Genomic DNA, 24,970 nt, shown 5'->3' with positions numbered 1-24,970 from the left:
TTTTCCGCTCAGCCACCGCAGAAGTCTTGTGGAAGTCATGGTGGCTGAGCTGGTTAGGTGGCTGACTTTGTGTGCTGGCAATTAGGTGCCTGACTCAGAGGGTGTGGGTTCGAATCCTGCATGGCACGCAACCCATCAAAAGTACTCGAGTCTGTACTTTACTAAGAAAGTGTAATCCTAGATATAACATATGTTACATTTGACCACTTTCTAAATGGCATTGTGTATTCACATCATGACTTGTTCAGGTTAATGGTTGACATGCCTTTGCATGTGTGTGTGATGGGTGCAGGTGGTAGGGAAACATATGCTCACCTTTTTGCAAACACTTGCAGCCAGGACAATGTGATAGTTATTTATAAACCTGTGCTTATCATATAGTTGGAGCAGACAATACATGGGGATTTCTTGAACAAACAATCTGTTTCTAGCAAACTGCTCCAATGTTTATAACTATTTAATCAGGATTTGTTGATTTCCTAGTTGTCTCAAACTCAATTTATAGCCTGGGTAGTTAAAAATATTGCTATGGCCAACTTATAAGTTAGAATTTGTATATGGTTAAATGGCCTAAACATGGCATAGCCTGAACCATCAAAAGTTGACTAGCCTGACTGAACTATGCAACAATTAAGTCACTTGATGATTACTTAAGTAAATTTATATTTATTTCATCTAATGATGGGTTACTGATACATAAATGTAGATATTAGAAATGAATCTGTTTCTGTTTCTGATGATGTAAGTTAGAGATGTCAAACGCTTGATAAGTAAAACTAGGATCTTTCCTCCAAAAGTTAGAAACAACTTGGTTTCATTGTAATAATTTCCCCTTCCATCTGTTCAGTCTACATTCCACCTGTATGATCAGCTCCCTGGGGAGTATACAGCCCAGCATTCATTGTGTCCATGATTTGTGAACTGTGTTGATGAGAGTACATTGATGAATATATCTATCATACATATGGATTGCTGATTACTTCCACCTGAGATTGGCTTCTGATAAAATCATGTAAATATACTGGCTTACATTGAAAACATAAACAATGGAAATGGAAGGTGAGATAACAAGTTTAGCAATAGATGTTTGCTCAGATATCTGTGAGAGTTGGCTGTGTGACTAAATGACATTGTTGTTTATCTCATGCCTGAACACATCTTCTCTCTTTTGTATGTGTGTGTGTGTGTGTGAGAGAGAGAGTGTGTGAGTGAGAGGGAGACTAATAAAGTGTTTTAACTTTGTGTATGTTACCATGGTTACCTGTATTGTGAGGGTGAGGCAGTGCTTCCTAGTTTATTGTGGTGTGCTGTGTATCGTTTTGATGAATGATTTAGATGACACTTCTATGTTGTCATGGGATTTCTCTTCCTCCTGATCAAAAGATTGGTTTGCATTCAGGGTTTCATGTTATAAAAGAAAATACACATCCAGTGTTTAATATACGACACCTTTTGTAATAAAACTGTTTTTTGAAACTTCAGTTCAGCTGTTATACTTCTAGCTATGATCTACTTTAACTTAAAGTGGATATAGCACCTGCCCAGATGCTTGGGGGTTCACTTGCAGTCGCATCACTTCAAACATTACAAAATGGTACTTCTTGTTGCTCTGCCTGGTGCTCGGCATTAAGGGAATAAGACAAGGAGTGGTAAGCTCAGATTCAGTACGCTGAGTCTGTTGGATATTCAACTGCTGCATTGCATCTCATAGTCCCATCTGATCCAGGCACCAGTTCACCAGCAGTCAGCGATCTAATCCACTCAATAACCAAGACTTCCACAAAAGTCTGACAACTGGTAGTCTTTATTATCCCTCAGGTAAAAGTAAGTGGGCACGGCTCCTATGACCCATAGCTATGAAAGTGGTCAAACAAACGCGTAGCAAGCCAATTTTTTCGTGTAAGCCCGATAAGTTGCAAAGCTTTAAATGTAGATAGTATTGAGGGCTTGCCCAACCTTTTAGCAACAAACATGTGTAAGCCCGGGCTTTTTTCTTTAACAGTAGCTACGCCCCTGTCAAATGTAACAGCAGTATATGAAATAAGGCCGGTCCGACCACCCGGGTTAGATTTCTGACAGACGGCCAAAATTTACAGCTGGCCAGCCCGTTTGGTAAAATCTGAGTAAATTTACCATATCTTGGAGTCTGGTCTGGTTAAATCCATTTTGGGCTGGTAACATTTTGAAGTTACCAGCCCTGATGTCTGGCTGGGTTTTTGTCTTATTTCATAGGCTGGTAACAGGTGTTCTATTTGCGATTACAGGATCAAATTCTAGTTGGGATTATGTTGAAAAGTATTTAGCAGCAAATTCCATCACTGCAGTCCATTATAGCAAGGATCAGGACTTTCAGCATCCCCCCCTGTAGTTTCCGGATTTCATATTTAAAACATTAGGTGCATCTGAAACGTCTTTAACGTCAGTGATGCCTGAACAAATTTAAAGTTTGATCCAGATCAGTCACACAAACTTAAGATTAGATTGTTTAACTCAGAATATCAGTTTCATTCAACTGATGTGACTATTTAAACATGAAGACAACGGTTCAAGCCAACATCTCATTAATGTATAGATTCTTCACTTTCTTTTCCGGTTTTATTCGAATTTTAGATGAACCCATAAGGTTCCAAGGTCCATGCTATATTTCAATGTCCACGTAAAGCCTTGGTATTCATCTCTGCTGGGTGTGGAGCAGGTGTTTCTTGAAAGTTGGACAATATTTAATTTCCGTGTATCAAATTGCAGTTTTCTGCTCGTCAATCAGCTGCTTCAAGGGTGTTAACAATGGTTGATTTGCCCGAGACATCACAGTTACGATCGACCTTATAAACACATTTTATGAATAACGAGTGCACTTACGTTTAACATAATACTCACCTATTAGTTCCAATAATATACCGTTGACAACCTACCATCTTTAACCATGACATACCATGCTATTGTAGCATAAGTGTTATTTACATAAAGGCATCTGCTGGTAGATAAGATCATCTGAAAAGCTGTGTCAATAGACATTGTTTTGTCTGTATGTTTTGTCAACACACGTGAGTGGCACGGGACCCTTAAACCTCCTGAAGAGAACAAGGGACGTGTGCTCTTGTTGGACAATCGATGCAGCCAAATGAACCATTAGGCTGTTCGAGGACTTTGGTGCTGAGGTTGCGTAAGTACAGAATGACATTGGTAGCAATGTTCAATGTTTGCGTTCCAGCATGTTTCGTCTTCAAGAGGCGAGTAGGTCTACCGACTTTAAAAGTCCAGTTTCCATTATTATCGAAGTGGGCTGGAACTTCGGAGTTATGTTTTGGCTGGACCAATGGTTTGCATTAGGAAATCGACATCCTGTTCGTAAATTGCCCCGCAAATATCGGTCAGTTGCATGACCTGCAAAGTTTATTTGTTCTTTAACGCTGCACTCAGCAATATTCCAGCTAAAGGGTTTCAGTCTGTAAAAATACACGTCTGGACCAGACAATCCTGTGATCACCATAATTAATCTACGCATATAGCATATCACGCTTCTATTATATTATGATAAATGCCATGGGATCATTCCCCAGTAGCTTTGAATCCGATGTGTAAGACTCGACGTTATAACAAAACTAAATAAAATTATCCTCATGAACGAGTGAAATTCAGTGCTGAGATAAATATACTGACACGGTATAGTGCAATTAATTAACATGCAGGCGGACTGACAGAACCGAACACCGGAGCTATGAAAGAACAAAATTGGAGATAACTTTAAGGTCACTAAAATCAGTATTAACTCAAGTGTGAGGCGCAGTGAGGTAGCCTAGTGGCTTAAGCGTTTGCTCGTCACGCTGAAGACCCGGGTTCCATTCCCGACATGGGTACAATATGTGAAGCCCATTTCTTATGCCCCCCGCCGTGATATTGCTGGAATATTGCTAAAAGCGGCGTAAACCCAAACTCACTCACTCACTCAGGTGTGAGGCCTTTAAGCGCAAAGATCCGAGGACACCTCTGTAGGTCACGTCATGATGAACCCATAGCAAAACTTGACCGTCGAGTCAAAAGGAAGGAAGGGTCCTTGGTCGTTAGAACCCGTTTCAGCTTCGTTGCGATTTCACTTGATGATAATTTGAGCAAATGAAAACATGAACAGAACGCCGTGTGTTGATGACATTCCGCTTAGAGTGAGTGAGTGAGTTTAGTTTTACGCCGCACACAGCAATATTCCAGCTATGTGGCGGCGGTCTGTAAATAATCAAGTCTGGACCCATTCCGCTTAGAAACGACAGTCTGTATACGATATCCACGGCGATATGATAACGTAGCTCTATTCTTTGGCATTCGGAAGTTGCCAGTTATATTCGTTTTCGAGATACAGAAATCAGATCTTGTCTGAATGCTCCGCTGACTCGTACCGAGAATTTAGAAGCCCTGCATGAGGCTGATTGGCCTAGAGGGACGTTCACCTAAAGCGACCCCCACAGATGAGTGAGTGAGTTTAGATTTATGCCGCACTCAAGCAATATTCGAGCTATATGGCGGGGGTCTGTAAATAATCGAGTCTGGACCAGACAATCCAGTGATCAACAGCATGAACATCGATCAACACAATTGTAATACGAAGTGTCAACCAAGTCAGCAAACCTGACCACCCGATCCCGTTGGTCACCTCTTACGACACGCATGGGTTATTGAAGATCAATTCTAACCCGGATCTTCACGGGTGCCCCACAGATGAAGCATCCTCAGATCTACACGCATTGAAGTGCTGTAGTGAGTATTATGTTCCGTGTAATATTCCAGTATTCCATTGAGCAATATAACAGCTTTGCACCCAAGTAGGAATCGACCCCACCTCGGCGTACCGAGGGAACTCTTCAGCTGCTAGGTTACCCCACCTCCAGAAGTATCGTAACGGAGTAGAAGATATGATCTTAATGACACTGAAGATATTGTGAAACGAGACATACAAATCCTTCTCTAGTGTATTATGTGTCTATATACCACTGAATGGGGATATAATTTGCTGGATATTCGAGGGCATGCAGAAGACGTCACAAACATACTATTTCCATGTACTAGTTTTCGAATTTCAAAGAAAATCATTTTTATCAGCCATTAATATTTACAAAGAAACATATGCATATGAATCGATGAAAGTATTGCATTTCCATCAGTGCCAGAGTGAATGGATGCGTCATTTTGCCACTGTCAATAACACAAACTTACATAGAACAGCATGACAGCCTTTCAAGACGTCTGCATTGATGTACCTCTGATTGGTCACATCAGATGGACAGGCGTTTGTAGATGGGGCGTACTGTTTGAACAGTACAACTATTAGCAATCATGTTGTGCGCAGACGCTTTCCCGAGCTCGCCTGTCTTCATAGACACGACCAGTTCAAGCTAATGGCGTGATTTGCAGATGCAGTGCTAAACGAAAAACAGTGATGGGTTTTGGAATGTCCAACTTCATGGGGCCAATAACAGGTTGCATCTTTTCTGAAGTTGCTTAGATCGACTGTAACTGTACTTCCGTGTACATCTTCCTCCTGAAGTTATCAAGATCGACTCTGACTGTACTTCCCTGTACATCTTCCTCCTGAAGTTATCAAGATCCACTCTGACTGTATTTCCCTGTGCATCTGCCTCCTGAAGTTATCAAGATCGACTCTGACTGTACTTCCCTGTATATCTTCCTCCTGAAGTTATCAAGATCGACTCTGACTCTGTACTTCCCTGTAATCTTCTTCCTCGCGGTTCCTGGAACTCTGGTGCGATGAGCAGGATGTTAAACGCCTTTTTTATTTTTTTACTTTTTTCAAAGTTTATTGCCAGTTTTGCTTCACTTGACGTCCGAGTGGGTAAGCCAACCGTTTTAATTCTTTGTTTGATTGTCTTGTAGCAAACAATGCAATTCTATAAATGCTGCCATTATATTAAAAAAATGATAATTTTTCTGGATGGATACATGTCTGTCTTAGTGACGTCACAGCATACATTTCCTCGTTATGTACAAAGCGGTTGAAAATAGAAGTGACACAATTCAGTCCATTTATAAAAAAATCAATGCTGAAAGCAGGGCCGATTATGCGTCCCTACTGTACATAAAGCCTGTGTTAATGAATCAGTATTAAATCGTGATCATACAGGGTGTCCGTGAAAAGGTGAGCGTATCCTGCCTCACTTGCGTCACCTATCAAGAACACATGCACAGGTGATACAAGTCGCTCGAAGTATTAGCCAAAGCGACGTTTTCAGCTACCACTTGCCTGTGTCGGTCATTGCTCCGAGAATATAAAATATTTCTCTGATCGGACGAGCCGAAGAAGTTATATTCATGTCACAAGTGGTCCAGGACATCCACCGCAAATGGTCCGAAACCACAATACTATGAAATATTCAAAATTTGAAAAACCCTTATATTTGAAAGCAGGTGGGTATTCTTTCAGTTCATAGGTATAATAACCCATGGGTGCATTTTGTTTGCATATTTACAATGCATGAAAAAAACATACTACTGAAAAGAAGTTAACAACAAGTGATTTCTTCAATAGCTATAGTAATGTGAAGACTAGGGCTACTTGTATGTAGCTGGATACGTAACTATTGCAACGTAAAAAACTAGGGTTACTTGAACGTGGCTGGATACGCAACTATAGGAACGTAACAGCCTAGAGTTACTTGAATTTTGCTGGATACGTAACTACAACAATGTGAAAACTAGGGTTACTTGAATGTAGTTGGATACGTAACTATGGCAACGTGAAAACTAGGGTTACTTGTAGGTAGCTGGATACGTAACTATGGCAACATATAAAAACTAGGATTACTTGAACGTAGCTGGATACGCAACTATAGCACCGTGAAAACTAGAGTGTTCTTTAACCTCTTTTAAAGGTTGTTTATATATATAACCTTAAAGCTGGTAACCACACGTATATATACAGACCATGAATATAACGGGAATTGCCACGAAGCGAGGTAAGGTAGATGTAATACATAGTACTAACGCTAAGTGTATGGCGGTGGCCAACAACACTGCTACCACCACAATCAACGCTAAAATCATGTCGGAGTTTGCTTTTATCACGATTTCAAATTGATTCCTAGATTTAAGCCATCTGAGTTTACCCAGAAATCTATCCGTACAGAAGTAAAATTGAAAACAAGAACATGACTACAAGATCAATGAATAATTAACCAACTATATTGAAACTCACAATATTAGGTAAACAATCACAAAAGAAAATGCAAATTCCATGTTTGGTTAGGATTAACATGTATATTTTATTTCAGGTGGAATATTTCATCCTGAATGGTCGCCGTTTAAGAGACAAGAAAGTTATGTGTCACACATGTGTCTCACTCAATGTCGGGACGCGTGTGTCAGCTTTAACATTACCCATCTGCAAGACAAGGATTTCTACGAAAGAAGTAGGTTTGAGAATTTATAACGAACTCAGAGGAAATATTTGTTTATTTGAAAACACTCAATCCTACATGGACATCAATATCGGAATTCGGTGATCAAATACACATTATTCCACGTACTTGATTCCATTAATGCGCTCGTTAATATCGACTTCGGTATATTTGATTCCGATCGCGACTGCACGTTGGTGACAACACATCCCATGTGATAAGCACGTGCATGTTGTTTACAGTCCAAAACGACCAATACCTGCACTGACCGCTACATTAATGTGCCTTGAGAATGTTCTTCAGACGAATCGCTTGCTTTTGGATTTAGTGCTATGACATCTTCTGCTTTTGAATTAGAATGTGATGAATATATGTGTTTTGAACTAGAACTCATTTACTCTTTGTAATTGAAATGTTCATGAAAGCAGACTTGTTCTCGTCACTATAATTTTACGGCTGACATAATGCCGATGTGACGTAAAGCCCAACTCAACTCAACTCAAATTGTAGCAAGGTTACACCCAATCGTCAACAGCTGCAAGGCTAGCTCAATGATAAAATATAGTATGACCAGAAATTATTGAGAATTTTACGAATATGTTTAATTGGATTTCTAGTATAAACAACCTTGACCAGCTATCAAGTGCTTGGTTTCATTCAAGAGAGTCAACTCCGTTAATCCTTTTCCTTAGTTTGTGAAGAGTTATCCCCCTTTGTTTACTTGCTTGCAGACGACATTTTCAGTGATCCTCAGTATGGATGATTTAGAGAAGAGAAAGTTGATTTTAGAGTATTATAACAAGGACATCAGATCAGTTAAAGTGATTTCAAGTAGAACAGGCATCCCTTTGTCCACTGTTTATCGTGTTTTGAAAAAATATTGCAAATGGATATGGCATTGAGCACCAGGGAGGCGCAGGTAGGCCCAGAAAATTGACTGTCGGTGACAGGAGGCGGCTTGGTATTCTTGTTTCTAAAAACAAACGAAGGAGTTTAGAAAACTTAAGGCTGGATATGATTGATAGAGGAACTGTGGCTGTCTGTAAGGAGACAATTAGAACTGAGCTGCATGCAATGGGTTGGCAGAAAAATCGAGGAATTCCATCACCGATCATGAAATCTGAACAAAAGGAGCAAAGGTTGAACTGGTGCTTACAGAATAGAAATTTTAACTGGGACAATGTGATTTTCTCAGATGAAAGTTCTGTGTGGCTGTTTCCTAATACACTGAAATTCTGGACCAAACAAACTGAAAATTCTTTGTATCAGCGCCCAAAGTACAGTCCGAAATTTAACGTGTGGGGTGGCATATCTGTGTTAGGGGCAACGCCCCTCTGTGTATTTGAAGGGAATATGAACAGTGAGCGGTACACAGATATTCTCGAGGGACATTTACTTCCATCTGCTCACGTGTTCTATGGAAATGTTTGGATTTTCCAGCAGGACAACGACCCAAAACATCGTTCAAAGCATTCACAGGCCTGGTTTCAGACCCAAAATATGACATTATTAGATTGGCCAAGCTATAGCCCTGACCTAAATCCAATAGAAAATGTTTGGGGACTTATGAAGGAAAGTGTCAATAAGAAAAATCAGACAAATATTGCTGAAATGAAAGAAGAGGTGGTCCGATATTGGGACAGCATGGACCACGACTTTCTAACTTCTTTGATCAGTAGTATGCCCCGCCGCATTGAAGCCTGCATTGCTGCCCATGGTGACTTGACAAAATACTAACTGTTCACCTGTCTTTGAATCTGGAGTTATGTTCTGCTAATATTCACATTTAATACGTGAGTAATGAGTGAAAAAAGAAAAATTACAATCTTTAAATTCTCAAAAATTTCTGGTTGTACTGTATATACAGTACTCATCCTCTCTAGACAACGTGAACTTCTCGGACTTTGTCACAGAAATGATGAGCCAATCAACTTAATCTTAATACTTTTCAAATATATACTGTTTAAATATGTATCGACCAGATGTAAACCAACTATCCAGTTCTTGCAACAGGAACTCAACAAATATTTTCTTCTCATTAAATATTCAGCTATCTTGTGCTCCAAAATCGATCGTTTTTGCTTACGTCATCGTGTCATAACACATTTACTACGTATTAACACTGTCATTTGTTTATTGAACTTTCCTTTGTACTTTTGCTGAATTTAAGTTCATAGCTGCATGGAAATGCAACAAATAATTATAATGTGTGTCATATCAGTACCGATATTACGACCGCCTCCGTGGTGTAGTGGTTAGAGCGTCCGCCCGGAGAGCGGAAGGTCGCGGGTTCGATCCCCGACCGCGTCATACCAAAGACGTTAAAATATGGTACTTGTTGGTCCCTGCCTGGCGTTCGGCATTAATGGGTACAACAAGGACTGGTCGGCTCGGAGTCAGTATAATGTGTCTGAGTGGGGGTATTCATGTTTCACTGCGGCATGGTATCTCAGTGGGCTAGCACTATAAAACCAGCTTCAGTCTGGGCTAGTACAAGCAGCCGCATATACACATACACACGCATGCACGTCGTCATATGAGCGAAGTATTCTCAAGCACGACGTAAAATTTCACCTCACCACCTCACCTATATTACTGTACAGTTCATACTGGGCAGCAAGTGTAGCATATTAACGTTTGGAATGCATTAGTATTTTGATTCCTATCAGTTTTACGTCTCCCAATACATGAGCGAATGTCACGAATTGATCATTCAAATACATACACGATCGACACCGACATTGATGTTCTGGAGTACAAGGATGTAACTCTCTAATGGGAGTGCTATGCCCTGCTTTCATCTCAACATGGTATCGCTGGTTTGCAATGCCCCTAGAAATATTACCATCGATATCTATTTTCCGCTGAAGAAGCTTGGTGACCTGAAAATACGTGTTTGGATACAAATGCAATTGTTCGGTTCTTTTCACAAAACCAAAGAGCGTGACCAAAATGTTAAAAACAAACAAACAATAACTAGCCCTCATGTTTAAAATTGTGCATAATGAATTTACATACGAATGACCTACTTACGATAGCAGTCCTTTGAGCACAGGTGCGAGTTGTATCAATGGCCGATGCCAACAGATTACGTTATTAGAACTAATTAAACAGGTTTTTGGTTACTGTAGTTCGACATGGTGTTAAGGAAAATACGATATGCATCCCAAAATGTCATTTTCATTTATCTTTCTTTGAGATAAAGACGAACTAGTGTTAAAGAACATTATTTTAGAAACACCGTTTACGACACAGACGTTGAGTGCAAAACGTGATGACCCAGTAATGCCTTACAGCCTGGATCTTCTTAACGTCATTATATTCACACAATGTTTAAGTCTTATGGCCTGTGGATGTCTTCGTTAGAAGGAATCGGTATGCCATGCAGCTTAATAAGTGAGTGAGTGAGTTTGGTTTAACATCGCTTTTAGCAATATTACAGCGATATCACGGCGGGGGACATCAGAAGTAGGTTTCAGACATTGTAACCATGTGGGGAATCGAACCCGGGTCTCGGCGTGACGAGCGAACGCTTTACCCACTAGGCTACCCCACTTCTTAAAAAAGGAGGGGATGCATTTAACTAAACATAACATACCATAGAATATGTGGAGAAGGTGATGATGAATGTCACATGTTTTCATATATTTCACATATAAAACAGCATATTTCTTTCAGTCAGGTGGGATAAACATACTTTTGTTATTTCTATTTCTAATATTTGACGTTTAAAGTATGAAAACACCTTCGGGTAATAATCTTTATTTCTATATTCTGATCACCATCCAGTGACAACCCGACCCTTTCAGCAAACACGTTGCGAGGAACCCAGGCACAAACAAAACAATAGCTTCATTGACTGTGTTGCTGTTCAATAGACGTGAAAGCAAGTTTCAACAAAACGTGATTAAACAATGTTAGCGCAAGCTTAAGATTTGTTGATTGTGTTGATGTGATACTTTTTTAATACTAAGAGTCGCATCTGCATATTATATACTCTCCCAAAAAAGAAACGCATCATGAAAATAGCAATTTCATGTAGCAATGAATTAAAACGTGATTCATTTTACAAAAGGTTTTGCTCTGTTTATGAGTCCTATGGTGTTTATGTTTTGATACATCACAACAAAACGCACCATCCGTAAAATACCCGTATTAAACAGCATGGTTTTCAATTTCGGCGTGTAGTGTCACAGAATACACAATTCACATACAATGCACGTGAAAGTTGGGGATCAGATAGTCTCAATGATGGGTATAAAAGGTTGATCGCTGTCTGTCGATTATTCACTGTATTTGGAAGATTGTTGACGAACGCAAAATGCCACGTCTAAGTGAAGCCAACCGTCATATCGCCATTGGTTTGCTTGAAGCTGGCCAGTCTCAACGTGCAGTTGCCCGACGCATGAATGTTCACCAAAGCATCATTTCACGGCTCTGGGAGAGATATCGCCGGCAGAATGCGGTAGCAGATACCCCTCGTAGTGGGCGACCTCGAGCGACCACTGCGGCGCAGGATTGCTACATCCGGGTACATCACCTGCGTCATCGAACAGCTACGGCGACCAGTACCGCACGACAAATACCCGGATTGAGGAGGCTTTCTGCACAGACCGTCAGGAACAGGTTGAGAGAGGCTGGTGTACGTGCCAGAAGACCTTATTTTGGCCCTGTGCTTCGACAACAACATCGTCGACATCGAGTTCAATGGTGCACCAACGTTCAGGCCTGGAACCTACCGAATTGGCGTAGAATCTGGTTCAGTGATGAATCACGATTTCTATTGGAACGACGCGATGGAAGAATGCGGGTGTACAGACGTCGACGTGAACGTTTCGCCGACGCTTGCGTTCCCCAGGTGGACAGATTCGGCCGGGAAAGTGTTATGATGTGGGGAGGATCACCTGCCGTAGGAGAAGTGATTTGGTGATGATCCAGGGCAACCTGACAGCTCAACGGTACTGTAACGAAATCCTACGCCCACACCTCCTTCCAACCATTGATCGCCAGAGGGAGTTGTTTCAACAGGACAATGCCAGGCCCCACACAGCACGTCACACTAGAGATTTCCTCCAGAACCACAACATCAATGTGCTCCCTAGGCCCTCAAGATCACCGGACTTACACCCGATCGAACATCTGTGGGATGCCCTGGACAGACGGGTGCGACGCCGTAACCCTCGGCCCCAGACACTTCAGCAACTCGCACAGGCACTACAGGCAGAATGGGCTGCGATTGGGCAACACGAGATTCTGAGACTTATTCGTTCGATGCCGAGGCGATGCCGTCCTGTTCTGGATGCCCACGGTGGTCACACGAGGTATTGACTTCAGCGCCACCACACGTCTCCATGTGACACTCAAACTGACGTTCCTCGAGTTGGTGCCAAAGACGGATAAGTCTGTATTCCCAGTGTGCAATTTCGCGATATTTCATTGACTCATAAAGCCTACAAGATGTTTCAAAATAAACATAAAAATACAGTTGAAATTCCTATATGCGTTACTTTTTTTGGAGAGTATATGTCGAAACTGATCACGATATATCTTATTGGGAACTTTATTTGTCTTTGATTAATAGTAGATGGAGCTAAAGTATACCCAATCCCCCAATTACCTTAAACGTGGACGACATCTACTTGATTTCATGAAATCTCTGAATACCTGTTGCAGTTCAAGATTTGACGTCAGAAAATTATGACGTCATCATTATTGGTCAGTCACGGGAAGAGCGGCGGATATTCAACGGCCTGAGGGTCATTACTCCTCCCTTCACCAATACCCCCCTCGAGAACATGAAAGACACTCCGGGGAGCTCGCTAACACGACGAATTACATGTGTCCCGACGTATCCCGACTTGGGTTTAAATGAGTTTCTACTGCTGTACCTCCATGACGTAGTCCATGACGTGATCGTCGTCCTCCATGACGATTCAACAGGTAAGTATACGCAGCGGTCATTGTCTCGGCATTCCAAGCCCAATAGTGCTATTCTACTGCTCAAATACCCCTGGGTGCCGAGGGTGGTTTTTATCCGTTGCCCCACACGCGCGTTTGTTTCAGATGTGTATGTCGGGGAGCTGATGGACAGGCAGACCACGTGTGGAGCGGACGTGGAGGTGCTCGTGTATTCTGTACCAGAACTGACCACAAGGAACCAATGGCGGCAGACACTGACTTATGTCCACAAGCTGCTGCATCAGAGGGGAATCTACTTCCTGCTTGTCGGAACACGAGCTACCGCTCTAAACACACTTGCTCTGGTTGGTACCCGTGAGGTTGTGTTTGTTTTGGGTTTTTTGGTGTGTGTGTGTGTGCGCGTGCGTGCGTGCGTGCGCGTATGTGCTTGTATTGCCTGTTTTGCGTGCTAGTCAACTAAGGTGCAATGCTGCAGTTTAACGTGGATTTCCAACAAATTGTGCTGAATCCTAGCAACCAGTCGTTGTTTTATCCTCTTAATTCCAACCAGGCATGGTAACATTAAGTTCCATCTTTGAACGTCTGTTGATATGACGCATCACTGGATCGAACCACAGACCGTCCACCCCATCCTCCGAACCACGAGGCGGTCTTCTATCACGAGAGTCCGGGCTGTGATAGCATGCTGAAAATGGTCTGCTAAAGAAATTATACGCGAGATATACCAACAATTATTGATTGATGTGTTAACGTCATTTCCAGTATATCGCGGCGAATGGCTCCATTGTATTTATCGAGAATCAATGTGCTAGATAATCCACGATGTAAAAGAATAATTCAACCGGGTATTTGTCCCAGATTGTCTTCTTGCGAAGCTCTATGGATATATAAAGTATTGAAACCACCTAATCCCGTTGAAGTCATTTTTCATCACTCCTTCACTTCAATATAGACTTTGAGTCAAGGTGCTTAGATTGCTCTCTGCAAGGGGTCTCTGGGGTATGTACTTAACTAGTTCCCATTTCCTTAAAAATGACTTTTTAGGCTTACTTCGTTCCTATGGAAACTGTATAGATGGCGACCAATAAATGGTTTTGTATATACAGACATGATGTTTAGATTAGTGAAGATTGGTCACTTCCTTTGTAATGACTCATACGTCCTTGTCACTCATACGTCCTTGTCACTGTATTCAGCTGCTGCGTGTATTTTCCAGGTAAACTCGTTCGACCGGGGATCAGACCGGACTACCAACTTCCGGCACCTGTCACACTGGCTGGTGCTGACGGATGTCACTGACCTCCACAGCTTCCTTCCAGTAGTGGATAATTTAGAGAACGTCATACTGGTGGCTCTTCCTACCCATCACCGGAGGATAACCAGGTCTGGGGAGTTGGTGGTATGTTAACTCTTTATACTCAGCTGTAGTCCGTTTGGCTCAAAAGCGGACCGATGAATTGCAATCTAACTCGAAAACTAATAACCATAAAATACTCATTGAAACACTGATCATAATGAAAACGTCAGACCAACTCTGAGAGGTGTTTGCAGAATTTATGTCCTAAAAATAAAAAAGTTGTTTAACAAACTCTCATTAAAATATCGACACAGTTCACTATTTGTTACGAGGGAGGAGTGCAGAGAAAGGGACAGCCGGGTTTGCGAGAAAGGATGGAGACGGCACAGCACAGGTTAATGAATCAATAACTTTGTCGGCACTTGTGCACGTGCTTCTCTAACACCTGGCTGTCCCTTTCTCTGCACTCCGCTTTTGAGCCAAACGCACTATACCTACAGAAGGCTGGGGACTGGGGTAGCCTAGTGGTGTGTTGATAACCTTAACCGCTCGTCACAAGTTCGATCCCCCTCATCGGTACAATGTGTGAAGCCCATTTCTGGTGTCCTCCGCCCTGCTATTGCTGGAACATTGCTAAATGCGGCGTAAAACCATACTCACTCACTGCAGAAAGCTAACTGACGTTCGACTCACCAGGGTAAGAATAGATTCCCAGCATTCTGTACAGATTGCCGTAAGGGGCTAATCACCGCGATTCGTCTTGTAGAATTGCTTCTAATGCAGCGGTTGTTTGATTACTTGGTGTTTTTACACCAAGAGGCTTCGGTTGTACATCTGTCTAAGTTGCTGTCAGAATTAGATCCCTTCATAATTCATTGATGCTTTGATGTGTTTGAATCTCATCCACTAGATCAATAGTTTTTCAGTACCACAGCTCTTGGGGTATACAAAATACACTTTGGGCATCCCACTTCAGGTGTCATGTCGCCAGTAACTGAAAAAATAGGTGCATTGTGAAAATGTATAGGCTGCACCTGACACACATACCTAACTTCAGCACACTTGGCCCCGAGGGATTGTGGGTATAGGTTCCCAGCATCCTTTGCTTGTGAGAGGTGGCTAAATGGATCAGGTGTTCAGGCTAGCTGGCCTTACAATCACGTGTCATCGTACCCTTACTGTGTTGGACGTCTTATATAGCTGGAATATTACCTCTTTCGGCGGCATTAAACAGCAAGCAACCAATTCACACAAATTGGACCAAGTATCCAAGAGGAGCCGCTTTTATGATAAAACAACCATAATAAATTTGAGAGACATTCTAGGCATGTACAATTTGTCAACACACACACTTTTGCAGTTGCAGGCGCATTTGGAAAGTGTTACGAAGCTTATATGCGTTAATTGTGATGTTACGAAGAATGGGTATTTCTGACCCCAAGCACATTTCATAGTAATGTTATGATGAACCTAAAAGGATTGTAGAAGTTTCATGTACATAATACGGCCTGCCTTCCAAAAGAACGCTTACACTTGAAAAGTAGATTTGACCAATCTGACAGTTCAAACGTTGTAAACACGTTTAAATGCTTAAAATGGTTGCCGAAAAACTGCAAGCTTGAGCTCCGTAACACAACTACGATATTCGTATCAAATACATCATCAACATTGTTTAATTCAGTTTTAGACACCAAAAACATGGGTTCTTTTACTCGGGACTTTACCTGAGTGATTGAGTCAGTTTAGTTTTGCGCTGCACTCAGCAACATTCCATCTATATGGCGGCGGTTTGTAAATAATCAAATCTGGACCAGACAATCCAGTGATCAAAAGCACGAGCATCGATCTACGCAGTTGGGATACGATGACATGTCTCAAACAAGTTAGCGAGCCTGACCACCCGATAGTTGACGTTGTCTTAAACAAATAGCCCAACCCATACTTAGTTGTTGAATTCAGTGATCAGAAGTTCACTCAAGCTTGAGACCTTTTCAGGATTTCCTTCGATCTAACATCGGCACTTGTTTCGACGTGGCATCACGAGAAGTTAAATGCAAGAATGACAAAGAGCTGAAAGAGGACATTGTCGGCTACATTAAGAAAGTAAGTACAATAGTAGAATCACTATTACGTAATAATATCTTAGCGATGATGATTTTGTCTAAATACAAATAGTGCGTGTTTAATCGTTAAAATCCAGTTTGCTGAAATAATGTAACGATTTTATGGTGGGCACGAGTTTTACACCCGCCATGTGGAATTTATTAATATTTCTGTATTATCCATGTTCCTCAGTTACTCGGTGACTCGACGGACGCCCTGACCATGTATACCCTGACGGAGGTGCGACACATGGCGAGGTTTGACAGGGTACACACAAAGGACATACCACGTAGTGGGATCAGCAACAAGCTCTTCCCCAATAAAAAGTACAAGTGGAACGGGGTTCATCTTCTTGTATCTACAAAACCGGTATGGAAATCTGCTTAGTTGGCCTATAGGCCTGGTTATCTGTTGTGAAGCACAGCTAATGTACACCAACCGCACACACACAGACAAACCCAAGATGGTGGACAGAGGTATGGTCCAGTTCGAACTGAAAGGTTATATTAAACGTCGGGGAATACACCGGAATCAGACATACTTCTCGACCTTATCTAGGCATGACAAGCCATACCAGCCAATACAAATACAATTCTTCTTGTTTGTACTAAAATAGCATTCTCTAGAAGAAAAAAAGTGGTATCATGTTCTGTTAGTAGTGCTGAAGGGGTCGTTGTCGGCACAGGTACTACAGATACGTACCCGAAGTACGTTTCTGTATACAGATATGTACCCTTAACAAAGTCAAAATACAGAAACGTACCCGGTACCCTAAAAGGCGGACGAGTCCATATTCCCCAATCCAAAACCGAAACCGTATGTAGTTGTTCCCGTTCAACTGATTGCGAGTAGTATTCATATGCATCGCGAAATATCTGTTACTGTGTATTCTCATTACTTACATAACGCAATCAAATGTATCTAATACAACAGTATGACAGTTCCGGTCAAGAATACGACACAATGGGAATGGAATCATCCTAGGGTACGTTTCTGTATTCTCATTATGGCCAAGGTACGTTTCTGTATACAGAAACGTACCTGGGGTACATATCTGTAGTACCCGTGCCGACAACGACCCCTTCAGCGTATGACTTCCGGTAAAACTATTTGGTCCACTGACTTGGGGTGACATGAGTGAGTGAGTGGGTTTGGTTTTACGCCGCTTTTAGCAGTATCCCAGCAACATCACGGCTGGGGACACGGGGTGGCACGAGGAATACACAATGTCAAAGTGTCAAACCTAGGTGACAAATTGTGGCATTCCACCCATACTGATTTCCTCCTCCTCAGTGGCCGGGTTTCGTTGAGAAGACCACGGTGGCGAACAAGACCACCTACAGCGGGATGTGCATTGATCTTCTGCACAGCATGGTGGATGCTGTCAATTTTACGTGAGTTGCAGCTGAATGTATTAAGGACCAGCAGAAGGAAATGTCACTATGAAATATGGATGGTAGGGCTGCAACGATTCGGTTCGATTCATCGAAAATCGAATCGGACACCTTAGTTTCGATTTTCGATAACCATTATCACTATTTCGATTCGATATTTGAATACTACTTTAATTATTTCCACAGAGCCAGAACGAAATTTTGACTCCAACTCGAGCAGTTTCGAGCGAAATAAGACGAAACGTGATTGGTTGAAGCCGAATAATTATCCAATGAGAATTGTTGTTAGTAGACATCGCCAAGTTGACGATGGATTTCACGCTAACAAGGCCGACTCTGAGTTAAATTTAATCTGATGTTTTTATTTGTATGAAGAATCGAATCGAAAATGATCGAATCGAGGGTCCAATATCGAAAATAAAATCAAATCGAGGTCTGCGTGAATCGTTGCAGCCCTAATGGATAGTTTCTTTGAGCTTTGACATTCTTCATCGTTATTACCAGACTGAAAAATAATAGGCACGCAAAAACAACAGAAATAACAAAAACCAAAACAAATGCAGACACTTTGGAAGGCAACCAGTCGATCGAAAATGAACCGATGTGAATCCAGGAACCAGTACAATGTATTAAATCCAAGTAGACGATCATTTGAATAAACTTTCAACTCTCGAAGATTGACTAGATTCTTTAATTTCTGACGGTGATTGTCCGAACGTGTGCTTTGTGTGTTACATTTGAGCGCGTGTTTTTCAGGTACACAATTGAGGAGGTGGAAGATGGGGAATGGGGGGCCCTTGTGAATGGATCCTGGACAGGCCTTGTTCGTCAGTTGAAGGACAGGGTAAGAGCGAGCGAGTGATTGGATGAGGGTTTACAGCACTTTTAGCAATATCCCAGCGGTGTCATGACGGAAACACTGGTAGGACAAGCGAGCACTTTACCACCGGGCTACCACAGATCTCCGGTAAGGTAGGATGGCTAGGGTTGTAGGGCAGGCTCGCGTGTGTGTGCGTGTGTGTGTGTGTGTGTGTGTGTGTGTGTGTGTTTGTTCTATTTCCTTCGTTTTGAATGGAAATAGCATTTTTTAGCCTATTTGTGTTTAAGATTATACATGAGTGAAATATTCAATAGACGAAAAATGGATGACGACGGGCTTTAAATGAAGCCGGCACCATAAGCGAAATGTCTCAGCCTTGAATAAATACAATCATGGCAAGGCTAAAAGCAATAGCAGTGTATACGATGGTGTATGTTTTGTATTGTTCACGTGTTGACAGTATGTGCTGTTCAAGGCCGCATTCCACAGTACCCAGCTTGACGAGACAAACCAGAGGGTGATATCATGAGCACCTCCACGTCGGTGTACGATAACACGCAATCACCTAGTCTGAACCTGACAATATCGATGTAGTAACCAGAAATCCCATCAGGGGTTATATCTGAGTACAGTTGCTGACAATCATTCAAAAAGGGAAGGGGTGGTGAGGTGAAATGGGGTTTAACGTCGTACTTAAGAATATTTCGTTCATATGAAGACGTGCATACATGTGTTTGTGTGGCTGCTTGCACTAGACCAGGGTTAGGCTGGTTTTATAGTGCTAGCTCACTGAGATACCATGCCACTGTTAAGCATGAGTACCACACTCAGACACATTAGACTGACTCCGAACCGACCAGTCCTTGTTGTACCCATTAATGCCGAGCGCCCGGTAGGGACCAACAAGTACCATATTTTGGTATGACGCGGCCGGGGATCGAACCCGCGACCTTCCAAGTCAAAACATTGATTACACAACAGTCTCGTTTCCTGTTGACTGGGTTCCGTCCTATTGCGCAACTTAGTACAATAACCAGTCCAGAATTCTGAGACCAATTCATTTAACAGGATACATAAATATTAATCAGTATTATTTGATACATCTAAGCACTTGTATATTGCAACACTACGCCCTTTCTAATCCTTGCAAACACGTCGTGCAGCGTGTTCTGTCGCACAGCGAGCTCTGACAAACGGAAACATGGAAATCTCAAAACGAGGCTCTGCCGCTAGAAAAGTTTGGCGGTCTGGTACGGAATTGATATTCTATCAATCAATTTGTGCGTTACAGAACTACTCTGAATAAGTGCAAAAAACACATAACAGGTGTAACCAGTGAGCCAGACGCATTGTGAATCATTTTACGACCACATCAAACAGGGGCAGTCTGTGACGTCTTAGTTCAGGTCATGCTGCCTACACCTCGCCATAAAATGTAGAAATACGATGTTATTAAAGGTTAAAATTAAAATTCATTCGTAATTACCATTTTCTTATGAAACAAGGAATTGGGATTCAGAGTAACCATAGCTGTTTGTGATGTCTATTTTCACTTTCACACGTGGAATTTCGGATCGGCTGAAAAGTAGGTCATTGTCTGAATAGGTTAATGAGACTCATGTTTCGGTTTGGCTCTCCGGCTGTAGCCACTAGACCACGGAGGCTGTCCAAAAAGGGAAGGGAGCAAAGGACACTAGTTTGACAACTTTTCTTTCAAAATCTCTAACCCGTCAACTGATCATTGTCTTTATTCAGGAAATAGACATCGGTCTCGCCGACATCGGTATCCACGCCAGCAGAGACGTTGTAATGGACTACATCTACCCCGCATTCAAGACAGAGGTCATTGATATTCTCTACCGTATCCACAACGACTCCGAACTGAGTCTCAAAGAACTGACGACGCCATTACAACCGATAGTCCTGCTGTCTATTGCCCTGTGTCTCGGCATCGTCACCGTACTGTTTGTCGTGGTGGAGTATGCGGACGTCGTGCGGCCGAAGCCACTTCCGCTCCTGCTGTGGAAAGCAGTGTGGTACATGATTGGGTCCATTTTGTCGCAAGGTAGGAATAGGGAGATGTCATATGTAATCAGCATTATAGATGTAACTGTGTATTTAGGGAATGTGAGGAGGCATTATACGTGTTGAAGACATGTCATATTATAGAGAGAAGGTAATGCATACTATGTTAATTCGATTTTAGTGGAGCTTATCTCTATTAAGCTGTCATTACGGTATTGTATGATGCAGTTATATCTCTGGCAAGTGGTCGGTGTGGGTATTGTATGATGCAGTTATATCTCTGGTAAGTGGTCGTTACGCGTATTGTATAATGCAGTTATATCTCTGGCAAGTGGTCGTTATGGGTATTGTATGATGCAGTTATATCTCTGGTAAGCTGTCGTTACAGGTATTGTAGGATGCAGTTATATCTCTGGCAAGTGGTCGTTATGGGTATTGTATGATGCAGTTATATATCTCTGGCAAGTAGAGGTTACAGGTTTTGTATGATGCAGTTATATCTCTGGCAAGTGGTCGTTACGGGTATTGTATGATGCAGTTATATCTCTGGCAAGTGGTCGTTATGGGTATTGTATGATGCAGTTATATATCTCTGGCAAGTAGAGGTGACAGGTTTGTATGATGCAGTTATATCTCATGCAAGTGGTCGTTACGGGTATTGTATGATGCAGTTATATCTCTGGCAAGTGGTCGTTATGGGTATTGTATGATGCAGTTATATCTCTGTCAAGTGGTCGTTATGGGTATTATATGGTTCAGTTATATCTCTGGCAAGTGGTGGTTACGGCTATTGTATGATGCAGTTAAATCTCTGGTAAGTGGTCTTTACGGGTATTGTATGATGCAGTTATGATGATGCAGTTATATCTCTGTCAAGTGGTGGTTACGGGTATTGTATGATGCAGTTATATCTCTGTCAAGTGGTGGTTACGGGTATTTTATGTTGCAGTCATATCTCTGAGAAGTGGTCGTTACGCGTTTTGTATGATGAAGTTATATCTCTGTCAAGTGGTCGTTATGGGTATTATATGGTTCAGTTATATCTCTGTCAAGTGGTCGTTACGCGTTTTGTATGATGCAGTTATATCTCTGGCAAGTGGTCGTTATGGGTAAAGTATGATGCAGTTATATCTCTGGCAAGTGGTGGTTACGGGTATTGTATGATGCAGTTATATCTCTGGTAAGTGGTGGTTACGGGTATTGTATGACGCAGTTATATCTCTGGCAAGTGGTGGTTACGGGTATTGTATGACGCAGTTATATCTCTAGTAAGTGGTCGTTATGGGTATTGTATGATGCAGTTATATCTCTGGCAAGTGGGCATTATGAGTATTGTATGATGCACTTACCTCTCTGGGAAGATGTCTTCGCCCCCCTTCTGTCCTGACAGTTGTGTTTTAACAATACGATATGGGTTTTTTTCTATTTTGTTGCGTGAAGTATGTTGTGATTCTCTCTTGTAGGTGGGTCATTGAGACCGAGGTCGTGCAGTGGAAGGATGCTTGTGTCGTCATGGTGGTTGTTCTGTCTTGTATTTACCGCCATGTACAGCGCAAACCTCACCGTGTCCTTCTGTGTCCAGCGCAAAGTCATCCCCTTCACCTCGCTGGAGCAACTTGTTCACGCCAGCGACTACACGTGGGGAATGTTCAATGGATCCATCAACACTCTGCTGTTCGGAGTACGTTGGTTACGGCAAAACCATCTAGTAATCCAGTCTTTCATAATCAGATCGTGCAAATAATTAGTGTCCTCAGCAGAGAGAACTTTCTTTGGAGTCATAAATAGTGTCAGAATTAAGTAACTGTCAGTACTTTCGTAGATATCGGAGTGTGTGATCTTTAAATGTCCTAAACATCTTAGCTGTACCTTTCACCTTGCCGGGTACATATCTCAGCTATATAATGCAAGGGTAAATACACTTGAAAGACAAAATATTATGGATGTCAACTTCTTCTTTATTGTACACATTACACAACGTTTCAGGGCTTTTCCTTGCCCCTTCGTCAGGTAAATTCACATACATTATATTTTGTCTTATTTTCGAATACCAACTATATGCCTCTCAAGAACCTCACTTGAAAAGTGGATTTGACCAAAAATATTCAAACCTTATTGAAGCATTACTTACTTGAAAAAGTCACTGAAACGCTGCTAACTTAAGGTCCTCAACACATCTATGATACCCATATGAAATACATCCCCCTCGAATAATCATCTCCAAGTGGGGTCGGATTTGCAATTTCCCAAAAGCTTCTGAAAACACCCATGAATATTCGGGTTAGAATTGGTCATCTGCAACCCATGCTTGTGGTAAAAGGCGACTAGCGGGATCGGGTGGTCGGGCTCGCTGACTTGGTTGACACATGATTACATGTTGTAATATTCGTAAAGATGCATGCAATTAATACAATTATAGAGTTTCATGCCAAGAAGAGGGGTAAAAGTATGAGTTATCCTGCTTCAGTGGAAGAGATTAGTGACGCCACTTCATTTGATCTCACCAAAGTGATATCTCCCGTGAAAGCCAGAATTGGATGGTAAATATCTGTTACACCTGTGTTTTCAGACATCGGACAACCCATTATACAAAGAAACATATAACCGGCTGATGGAGTTCGCACGGGCGGACCCTAGCGTACTGAGTAAGGACATTGAATCCCATCTACACAAGGTCATCAACAGCAAGTACGCCTTCATCTCCAGTAGAAGCACGCTGGAGGTCATGGTGGAGAAGGCTCCAAAGGGTGTAGTTCTCACCACGGTAGGGGAGAACATACACCCATCAGGGGTGGCGCTGGGGGTGCCGACTGACTCACCACTACTCCCTGAGCTTCAGTGGGTGTAAGTGACATGCCAAAAGTAATTTATGAACATATTCAGTCACTCAAATTGATCGGCCATGAACATTACAGTTGTCCTTTTGACAGGGGTTTCGAATTGTGCTCTTTTAATGTATTATTGTCTTTAACAGAATATTGTTATAAATACTATAGATATATTGATACCTTGATCAAATGTATGGGACTGGGGCATCTTGCCATTTGATTTTACTTAATCACACTTCTAACTTCAAAACATATATCTGTTTAGATCTGATTTTCATTTGTGCATCACTTTTTCATAATATATGTCTTTTTGCTGTTGAACACCTCAGTGTTATTTATTTCACCGAAAGTGAACTTTGAAAAAGGATTCCGAATTGAATGCAAAAAAAAAAAAAAAAAATCGTCTTTGAGGGGAACACAAGCTTGTTATCTTAAGGAGTAGTGGTTTTTCTTTTAGATCTGGGACATTAATTCAGCATTCGTATCAGGTCAATTAAGTCATACATGTTTTGTAATTGGTATACATGGAAGGTGAGTTTAAAAAGAAAGTTCATGATCAGTGGCCAATCAGAGATGTAGAAGTGCAGTGTAAATCCTCTGGCAGCAGACTTATGTAGGAGTGATCCCTTATAGCCCTTTGTAATCATGGTTGTGACAAACAGAAGTAACTTATTCGAAACAAGCAAAGATCAGGAAATACAGTAATCTGATCTTCATATGGGTTCATAATTTGTTTCAGAATGAGGAACATCCGAGAAACTGGCATCATGCAGCACTGGGTGGGCAAGTACTGGAACACAACTCCAAGAGCCACTACTGCCTTTCAGCTTGGGGGAGAACCACTGCCTCTCAGAAAACTCACTCGCATTTTCTTCATAACTGGCTTGGGTCTTTCTACAGCTTTGGTTATGTTAATAGTTGAAACTGTGTTTCAAGTAATACTCACCATGGCCAAAAAGAAAAAGAAACTTCATGACAAATTCTACTCCAAATAGAACCTTTCCTTGTATGTTTGAATTGATATTATTTCTGATTTATTCAGGGAAATTCAGAAGAAAAATATTTAAATATCATAAGTCCGAACAGAAAAGCATTCATGATGTATATTTTATGCATTGTTGATATATGTTTCTTGTGCAGAGTAAAGCTAGTCTTGTAAAATGAATCAGTTTCTTCATTGA

General features: G+C 41.7%; 1 protein-coding gene across 1 annotated transcript; it reads left to right on the top strand.

The window, feature by feature from the left end:
- Window positions 1–1,046: 1,046 nt before the first annotated feature.
- Window positions 1,047–24,867, top strand: LOC124255343 (glutamate receptor ionotropic, kainate 2-like). The gene is made up of 12 exons (XM_046689239.1): window positions 1,047–1,059; window positions 13,077–13,343; window positions 13,467–13,666; window positions 14,539–14,721; window positions 16,615–16,722; window positions 16,915–17,091; window positions 18,016–18,116; window positions 18,873–18,960; window positions 20,692–21,001; window positions 22,425–22,642; window positions 23,531–23,805; window positions 24,529–24,867. The coding sequence occupies exons 1-12, from the start codon at window positions 1,047–1,049 to the stop codon at window positions 24,782–24,784; spliced, it is 2,196 nt and encodes a 731-aa protein (XP_046545195.1). The 3' UTR covers window positions 24,785–24,867.
- Window positions 24,868–24,970: the final 103 nt, after the last annotated feature.

The sequence above is a fragment of the Haliotis rubra genome, unplaced genomic scaffold (genome assembly GCF_003918875.1).
Source record: "Haliotis rubra isolate DU_JTF1 unplaced genomic scaffold, ASM391887v1 Scf6, whole genome shotgun sequence".
Taxonomy (NCBI): Eukaryota; Metazoa; Mollusca; class Gastropoda; order Lepetellida; family Haliotidae; genus Haliotis; species Haliotis rubra.
This window is presented reverse-complemented; position numbering and strand designations above follow the sequence as displayed.